This window comes from Camelus bactrianus, chromosome 2 (genome assembly GCF_048773025.1).
Source record: "Camelus bactrianus isolate YW-2024 breed Bactrian camel chromosome 2, ASM4877302v1, whole genome shotgun sequence".
Classification (NCBI taxonomy): Eukaryota; Metazoa; Chordata; class Mammalia; order Artiodactyla; family Camelidae; genus Camelus; species Camelus bactrianus.
The window spans coordinates 23,053,424-23,063,406 of NC_133540.1; the positions used below are offsets into that span (position 1 = coordinate 23,053,424).

At 42.4% G+C, this 9,983-nt stretch overlaps 1 protein-coding gene across 1 annotated transcript; it reads right to left on the bottom strand.

The window, feature by feature from the left end:
• Positions 1 to 6,584: 6,584 nt before the first annotated feature.
• On the bottom strand, positions 6,585 to 9,432 carry TKTL2 (transketolase like 2). Its single transcript, XM_010955517.3, has one exon. It carries the CDS (start codon positions 9,231 to 9,233, stop codon positions 7,359 to 7,361), a length of 1,875 nt encoding a protein of 624 aa, XP_010953819.3. The 5' UTR covers positions 9,234 to 9,432; the 3' UTR covers positions 6,585 to 7,358.
• Between the last annotated feature and the right edge of the window lie 551 nt (positions 9,433 to 9,983).

The following is a 9,983-nucleotide window of genomic DNA, read 5'->3' on the forward strand; positions in this document are numbered from 1 at the left end:
ACTATACTGGTGACATCATGCTGATTGGACTTGGAGAAAGGGAAATGTAAATATTCTGGCTGCTTTAGCGAGATACAGAAGATGAAAGATAAATCTCTGGAAAACACAGGGGTCTGTCACCTCACTGAAGCATCTGAGGGAAGAGGAGGTAAAATGGACTTCAGCATATCACAATATATCAAATGCAGCACATTTTTCTCCTTTACTAAAAGATGACAATGCTAAGTGTCACATTTACCAAATGATCTAAAGATGTGCCAGCTTTTAGTGGAGTCTGAAAGAGAAAATACTTTCCAGATGACATAGGCTGAGGTTCAAGCAGTGCCACCATTTTTGCTTCTATGATCCAAGAGAGCCAGTGATGGTTAAGTGCTCTCTGCAGACCGTGGCTGGCTTTGTTAGGAAAATCACACCAAAGTCTCAGGATTCTGGAGGAAAGCCAAGCCATTTGGGGAAGGTAATTGTCCTTCTGAGACAGTTCTTGGCTTGAACATCTGATGACTGGACACTGGGAGATATTAAAAACTGAGAAATTCATTATGAGCTGAGAATTTGGGATCAATTCAAACAGTAGATTATACTCAGTAGCGTTCCAAGTTCAACTGGAATATACTTATTTGTTCAGAGTATCTCCTGAAAGCCCACGGAAGTTGCATAAACAGGATGTTCACATTTCTCTTGGTCCTGCTTTTCACCTCAACCCATTATCCAAGCCTTAGTGGGAAGTCCCTATGACCAATTTTTATAGGTGAGGAGTGTGGTTTACAAATGATTTTTCATGATAACGCTGGCATTAATTAGAAGTGGGTTACTGCGTCAAAGCTATAAAATATATAAATAACCCTATAAACAAGGGTGAACTAAGACATTTATAGAATGCCTCACCCAACACCAATAGAAGATACATTCTTTTCAATTGCACATGCAGGATTCATCTGGTTAGACCATAGGGAGGGTTATTCAAAATAACTCAATAAATGCCATAAGAATAAAGAATTAAAATTAAATGTGGTATACATTTGACTAATACATTATTACATTACAAATAAATAACAAGATATCTGTAAAATTGAAAATATTTGGGATTTTAGAATACATGATACCAAAATTTGTAGGATGCAGCTGAAGCCATGTTCAGGGAGAAAGAAAGCTTACATTACATAAGCACTTCCTGTAAAAAGATTATAAGGCACTTAATATAAAAATGCCAAGTCAATGATCTAAGTTGATACCTTACTGTAAACGTAAGAACAATTTAAAAGTAGAGTATTCCAAATCTACATACACACACATGTATGCCAGTAGGAGTGTTAGTGGGTAGAGGGGCTCTCAGATTAGAAAGCCCACCTACAGTGTGAGTCCTTGCCTGTCGGTTGAGAAAGAATTTTCAACAGAGCACAGGGACAAAGAGAAAAGCTGCTTTATTGCTCAAAAGAGGAAAAGCCACTCGAGCGGAGAAGTCGTAAGCCCAAGTGCATAGACAATATCCCACAACAAAAAAATTATCTGCTCTAAAATGTTAATAATGTCAGTTTGGGAAGCCCTGACCTGGCATAAAACATGAAATGTCACTACACAAAAAACTTGAAGACTCAACTAAGAGAAACTTAAAAATACCTAAATGAGTTGAAAGTTTTAAGAGTTCATGCATTGTTATCATGAATGTACCTCCCTAAATTAATGTAAAAATTCACATACTTCCTACAAAAACTCGAGTTTTTTAAAGAAATAGACAAGTTTATTCTAAAAAGGTACAGAATTTTTAAAGATCAAAAATCATTCAAACCATCTTGAAAAAAAGAGAACACACTTAGGGCTCTCCAACTCCCTGATTTCAAGACTTACTATAAAGTTATCATGTAGTGTTGGCACACAAATAGGCATTGAATCATCTGAACAGAATAAAGAGTGTAGAAATAAACCCACACATATACAGCCAATTGATTTGCAACAAGGTGCCAAATTCATTCAGTAAACAAAGGAGAGCCTTTTGAACAAACGTTGCTGTATCGCAGTTGGGTATCTGCGTGGGCAAAGCAAAACAACAACAACAGTAAACTTGTCTCCTATCCCTCACCAAACACAAAAATTATATTTGATACAGATCATGGACCCAAGCATTAAACCCAGAACCATAAATCTTCTAGAAGAAAACAGGAGATTATCTTGGAGAACCTGGAATCAGCAAATTTCCTTGGAGAGGGCATAAACAGCACTGACCAAAAACTTGAAAATGAATTAAATTCCATAAATATTTACAATTTCTGCTCCTTATAAGATACCACTAATAAAATGAATAACCAAGCCACAGCCTGAGGAAAAATATTTATAACACATATAATAAATGATTTGTACTCATAAGGAACACCTACAAATCAACAGTGAAAAGATGAACATCCCAATTTTTCTGAATGAACCAAAGATTTGAACACTTTGCCATAGAAGATGTACTAATGCTCAAAAAACATGGAAGGATACTAAACACCTTTAATCTTTAGGAGTTTGCAAATTAAAACTATAAACAAAATACCATGCCATACCCACTGGAGTGGCCAAAATCAAAAGGTCTAACTCCACTGACTATTGGTAAAGATATGGAACCACAGGGAATGGCTCCTAGGATTTCCTTCGAGAAATATTGGCCTGCACTCTCAGGCCATGTGTTTCAGGTAGAGTGGAATCCACCCCTACTTCAGGGACAGGCAGAAGACCCGAGCAAGGCCAAGTAGAACCACAGCAGATAATTAAGAAATATCACCAGGTCTTAGCTGGCTTAGCTACAGTAAGCAGAGTCAGCCCTGGGTCTCTGTAATTCTTGGGAAAGAAATGTGATTTTTTTGTTTTGTTTTGCATTAACATCTACTCTGGCAGCTTACAAACCTGGTATAATTGGTGGTCATTGTGATCAACACCCTAGGAGAGTCCTTATGAAGAGAAAACTAACAGAATTTTATGGAGTTGTGAGGGTTTGGCACCAAATCCAGCACTACATGAGCTTGCTCTAACCCTGAACTTGTCATTTTGGAAAGTCAATGAATTCCCTTTTCCTTCAAGCCAGTTTGAATACTACATTTATTTTGCAACTTAAAAAAATATTGAGTAAAACAGAAGTAAAACAGATTCCATTTTTTACTTGCCATTAAAAAAAGTCAATCTAGAATATATTAGAATGTTAGAAGTCCATCTGTGTACTATGTTCTTTTTGATGCAAGTTGGAGGGTGACATTAAAATTTTGCTTTATAAGTAAAATACTTCAAAAAGCTTCTTCTAAAAAGATATGGTATACTATACTATGCTATACCAATTTTAAGCTGAAACATAACTTCTGGAGAAAATATCAGTAGTTAAAATAAATGTGCCCAGGATTAAACTACAAAGGAAACAGCAGTGCTGCAAGAAATGAAAATCCATTATCCAAAATGGTTGGGATGGAGAATGAGCAGGAGAAGAGTGGTGTGCATCACTTTTCAGGCACAGAAATCAAAGTATAATCAAGTTATTCTGCCCACTGGTCAAACCAAATTGCTGGATTTAGAAAAATCAGTTCTAGAAAAATCTGAGACTGTCTGCAGATGACAAACTGATACGAGGGCTACTCAGAAATTTTAGAGGGAATGTTCACCAAGAAAACACTTACTTAAAAGCTCCTAATGGTTGTATCTACCACCCATTATAAAGACATTTTCAAAATGATACTATGTATGACGTTCAGCATGTCAAATTAAGGTAGTCGATCAGTTAACGGAGTGTAGTCCAAAATTTACAATTTTCAGAACGAAAATGGAATAAAAAAATACTATCACTGATGTTATTTTTTGAAGTAAATTTTGAAAGAAAAATCCAAATTAGGTTGAAATTTTAATATTAAAACACAATAGTCTTTAGTTCATTATATATCATCCTTGAAACTGAGAATTTCTCTGTTTGGGCTCTAAATCAGGCATACAGGTCCATCTCAGATAATAAGAAAAACATCTTTTAATGAGATTTTAATAATAATAGCTGCATTTTTAAAAGGTTATTATTATTATTAAGCACTGTGCTATTTTCTTTAAAAGTATTTTTATATTTAATCCTTATAATAACCACTTGTTACAGGTTTCATTGAGGTCATTATAAATCTGAGGAAACTAAGAATTACTAAAGTCAAATAAATACCTTGCCTGAAGTGAACAGCACACATGGAATTTGGTCTGTCTCACTTCAGATCCCACATACAAGCCAAATACCAGAAAAAAATTTTTCTGAAGTAAATTTAGATCTAAGAGTGAAGTAAAAAATTCCTAAATTTAGGAACTACAGAGATAAAGATATAGTAGATTGAAGGAAGCCCCTCCTCAACTTTCTGTAACTGCCATTAGCTCAGTTTCAACAGATACCCCTCTTGAGAAATGTAGTCTGTACACATCAAATCCTTAAAAAATCAAGCGCTGATACTATTTGCAACTCCATTGGAAGAAACAAAGCTCAACTCCCATTTTAACCAATATTTTTAAAATTTCTGAGCAAGATCAAGATGGAGGAGTAGGAGGATGCAGAACTCATTGCCCCCCACAAATACACCAAAAATATATCTACATGTGGAACATTTCTCACTGAAAACTAACTAGAAACTGGCAGAAAGGCTCCTGTGCAACCAAGGCTGCAAGGATACACATGTAGGCAGGTGGAAAGGGAAGACAAGTGAATGGGTTGGGACCTGTGTCCCTGGGAGGAAACTCAGAAGAGGAAGGGCATGCCACGGGCAGAGGTCCTCTCTGGAGAGTGAGCAGTTCAAGACACATTTCGGGTATCCTAGCCCTAGGGTCCAACACCAGGGAGACAAGTCCAGTTAGCTGGTTAGAAAACCAGTGGGACTAACAGGAGGACTGTAAGAAACCTAGACTCTGCTCACGAAGAGCACACACATGCTTTCTTACTCCCAAACAAGGTTGAGAAAGAAGATTGAAACTGCCTGGGACTCTGGCCAGTTTCTCGCTGCTGCCCCAGCAGAGCTCATTGCCCTAGCAGAGCTCATTGCCCTCTCTAGCCCCAGTTGCTTCGGAAAGTAGCTCTACACTGGACCAAAGGCTTCTGCAGCTGAGAGAAGGGTGAGTTGTGAGGGACAGAGCAGGCTTGGACCCTGAACAGTGTCTGAATGGGGTGGGAGCAGCCATGACTGAAGCTTTCGGAGGCAGGACATCAGAAGTTGTCCAGGACTCAGTCTGGGGCTGAGTTTGCCAAAGCCTGGGCCCTGAACCACACTAACCAACCACTCTGGGCCCTTTTGCTCCAGTACTGATCCCCTTTGGGGCAGTGATACTGGTGCTGGGAGGGGCAGGAGCACACACTCAGAGGGACCAGAGCCATTTCAGAATAATTACAAGCTCCCAGAACTTCTGCTCCAGCAACTTGGGACCCAACCCCAACCCCAGTAGGGTGGTAGTGGCCACTGAGCAGGAGAGAAGCCCTGGCTCCTGCCCTGGCTCCTCTATTTCCAGCCCCACCTCTTAACAAGTTGATAGCTGCCAGCGCACCATGAGGAAACACATGACTCATGCTCTCTTACCAAACCAACAGGGCACATGAAGACTGCGAAGGGATGCTCCCGTAAAAGGATACCCCCTCAAGACTGCAATAGGTAACTATTTTATACTAATTCCATAGAGGCCAAGGAAGGTAAGCAAAATGAGAAGACAGAGGAATTTGTTTCAACTGAAAGAGTAAGAGAAAACACATAAAAACAACTAATGAAACAGAAATAAATAATTTACCAAAAAAAGAGTTGAAAGCATTAGTAATGAGAATACTTACTGAACTGGGGAGAAGAATAGATGAACACAGCAAGAATTTTCACAAGGAACAAAAATTTGAAAAGAACCTGTCAGAGCTGAAGAATACAATAATATTTAAAAATTGACAAGTAGCAGAGATCCCGTGCTAGCAAATACAATTACATGGATTTTTTTTTTTTTTTTTTTGGTGAGATGACTTTTTTTGGATATTTGTATCCTATAGTAATACTATAGCAACTGTTTTTATTTTTACAAAATTATCCTTAAATCTTAGGAAATAAACAGAGTGATGATCATGATCAATTTGCAATAGGAAAAAGCAGAACCAGCTCAGAGAAAAAAGGCAGTGTGACTATTGTCCCAAGCAGGCCCCAATTTCTCTGATTCCCAAGTCAGTGATTCCTGGTCTCTACCATACCTTCCAGAACAACAACCCTGAGACAAATTGGTTAAGCCTCCAAAGAACTTAACGAGGACACTTAAAAGAAAGCAATAAAAATAAGGAACTAATTACCTGACAAAGAGTAATTTTAAATTTAGTTTTGAACTTTGATGACTGGTACTTTGTTCTTATATTCCAGCCACAAAATCTATGCACACAGTGAAAAGTGAGGGGCCTGCTTAAGAGATGGCTCTTCAGTACACACGTTTTTCTCTAGTGATGTTTCTCCAGCTCAGACTTACTTCCAGGACTACTGTTGCGGGGACACGCCTCATTCTGTTTCTGGTTTAGAGGGGAGTTTCTTGCTTATCAGGCTAGAAAGCAAGTCACATGCACACGGCACAAACTGAATAGAGCTACTGGGTTTTAAGTGCTTTATTACATACTCTAGTCTCCACTAAGGAAGACGAATACAATCAAGTTAGTGATCCAGTTTGGTCACTGAGAAAATGAAATATTTCTGAAACCTCACAATACAGTGTAGCATGCAAAGTAGAACTAGTCAGGCTTTTATCTTTTTACAGAAGTCACTGCAATTTCACTGCAAGTACATCAGCAGAGATTTTATCGCTGCCCTTCAGTCTCTAAACTGCAGGAGAGATGAAGGCAAACTTCGGAGGAAATTCCAAGGCAACTGAAGTCAAACATTATCCCAGAAGCTGCAGGGAGGATGGCATTACATGAAAGCTCACACTCACTTCTAAACCTAGGCTTCCGAAGTCTACAATTAAATTCACATCTTCTTTCCATCCAAAGAAATTACACACATTTAAGAAACTGTTACCCCTACGTTGATTCCAGCCTAGTCAATGATTTGCAGTCTTAGCAGGAAACTTCCCTTAGGTGGTTGTTTTGTTTACTATTCTGCAACTGAAAATATTATCACTTACTTTAATAATTCAAAAGTGATAGTGACATTTGTATACATACTCACAGCTTAAGAGAAAGATCGTTGACTTGAATTTCTGAATTAGGAATGAAGAAAGGTGTTACATGGCTTTGTTGAAAAAAACCAACAAACTAAGGCACAACGGGAAAGATACAAATGACAGCTTTGTAACAACAATCATCAAAGTAACAGAAACATACCGGTGTTTTAAGGCTCATGCCAACAGACGGACTTTTAAAGAAATCGCCTATTTTAGTTCATTAAAGTATTTTTCACAGCCGCTATGATGTGTCTAGCGCTGATTCCAAACGTATCTAACAATTCACTAGGTTTCTCACTTGGAGGCATTGCGGACACTGCCAGCTGATGAACGTGGATGCCGGGCTCCCCCGAGACAGCCCCGCATACAGCTTCCCCAATGCCCCCTTCTTGGCAGTGCTCCTCCACCGTGATAACCCAGCCACCTGTGGCTTTTGCTTTGGAGATAATGGTGGCAGCATCCAGGGGTTTAATGGTAAACGGGTCAATGACACAGACAGAAATACCTTGTTGAGAAAGAGCATCAGCGGCCACTAAGGCTTCATGCAGGGTAACTCCAGCGCCAATAACTGTGACTTTGTCATTACTGCTGTGGCGGACAACCTTGGCCTGTCCGATCTCAAAATTTTCTCCTGGGGTATAAATAACTGCGGTGTCTTGTCCGCTGGTTCGAATGAAGCACATTCCTTTGGTATTGGCAGCCAGATAAATAGCATGCTCTGTTGAGACCGCATCGCTCGGATAGAAAATAGTGCAATTGGGAATGCTTCTGAACATGGCTATATCGTCGAGGGCCATCTGGGAGGGTCCATCCGCAACCACCGACAGCCCGCAGTGGGAACCAATGAGATTGATGTTGGTTCGAGAGATGGCTCCCATCCGGATCTGATCGAATGCTCGGGTCAAAAAGGCAGCTAAGGTAGTAACGAAGGCGATGGTTCGACCACGTGTGGCACAGCCCAGCGCCACACTTACCATGTTTTGTTCTGCAGTGAAACACTCAATAAAACGCTCGGGGTGTTCTTTCTTGAATATCTCACAAAAGGTATTCTTTGGATCACCATCCAGGACAATAACTCTCCCATTTGCACGGCCCAGTTTAGCCAGAGCCAAACCATATGCTTTCTGAGTCGCTATCTTGTCGCCCACTTTATAATCAGGCAGAGAGCTCATCTTTATATTCGTGATGCTGATCTGAGGGGAACCTTCAACAGGGGGGTTTGGAATGAGATTCCGATTGGTCTGGATCTGACTCTCAATGAGTCTGATGACTTCCTCTGCTCTTTCTTTTGTCATTGGCTTTCCATGCCAATTTTCTGCATCCTCAACGTTTGGAATCCCCCGGCCCTTGAAGGTCTTCGCAACTATGGCAGTGGGCTTGTTCTTCACTTGAGCTGCTTGGCAAAACACGTGGCACAACGCCTCCACATCGTGGCCATCCACTAAGTAAGTGTTCCACCCAAAGGCCTCGCAGCGACTCCGATAGGCGTCTGTGCAGTGCTTCAGGGGCGTGACGCCACTTTGTCCCAGGCGGTTCACGTCGAAGACTGCCACAAGATTGTCCAAACTGTAGTGGGAAGCAAAGGCCAACGCTTCCCAGACAGAGCCTTCCGAAGATTCGCCGTCGCCCATGAGGCAGAACACGCGGTAGCCGGCCTTGTCCAGGTACTTGCCGGTATAAGCCATGCCGCACGCGGCCCCCAACCCCTGCCCCAGTGACCCTGTCGCCACATCGACAAACGGCAGTCTGGGGGTGGGATGCCCCTCCAGGTCACAGTGGATTGTCCTCAAGTTCAGCAGGTCGGGTTCGTCGACGCCGCCCGCCTCCACCCAGGCGGCGTAGAGGAGTGGCGCTGCGTGGCCCTTGGAGAGGATGAATCTGTCGTTGTCGGGGTGCCGCGGCTCCGTCTGCCTGTACCTCATCGTGTGGAAGAAGAGCACCGACACGATCTCGGCGGCGCTGCAGCACGACGTGGGGTGGCCGGAGCCGGAGGCACACGTGGCCCTGATGGAATGGATGCGCAGGCGGTTGGCCAGGTCCTGCAGCACCTGCACGGTGCCGGCGTCCGGCGGGCCGTTGTCGGCCATGGCGGCGCCCGCCCTGCTTCCTGCGGAGCAAACGGTCGTGCCTGGCGGTCCCGTCACGTGACAGCGCGCCCCGCCCCCGCCTCCTGGTAAACGAACTCGAGCTCGCGGCTGGCGTCATGTGACTGTGCACCTTCGCCCCGCCTCCCTGAGGAAAGAAGCGGGACGGTGCTGTCACGTGACAGCACCCTGGCCCCGCCTCCTTGAGGAAGTTCGGCAGTCCCGCCACGTGACAGCGCGCAGGGAAACTGCTCTCCAGACAGAGGGGTGCGCGAGGTCCCTGCCCCGCCCCACCGCCCCCGTCCGGTGAGTGGATGTTTAATGTTTAGTCACTTGCATGCTCAACATTATTATTAAATATCTTTATACCTTTCCTCCTGCTGTAAATTCAAAAGGGGACCCTGGTCTGCCCGTGTGTTTGGGAAGCTGTGTGTTGAGGTCGTGCTGTCTTTTCCTGCCTTGATGGTCGGCCGAGACATCATTTCTGTTCCACTGTAAAGCGTTAACGGGAGTGATCCAGAGTCACCTTCAGTCTAACCCACACGGCAACATTATGTCAATGAGACTTTCTAGAGCAGCTGAAAATTCTGACTCTGATTTATAGACAGAAATGTGATTACTCATTTGACCAAAAGTTCCAGGAAGGTCAAATCTAAAACCACTGAGTGGCAGGGTGTCTAGAACTGCAATTTCCCCAGTGTACCCTAAAATATTGTCACTAGTAATAGATTTTAAAAACTTAATTTACTGGCT

Coding starts and splice junctions, on each gene's coding strand:
- TKTL2 (XM_010955517.3), bottom strand. CDS start 9,233: ATGGCCGACAACGGCCCGCCGGACGCCGGCACCGTGCAGGTGCTGCAG.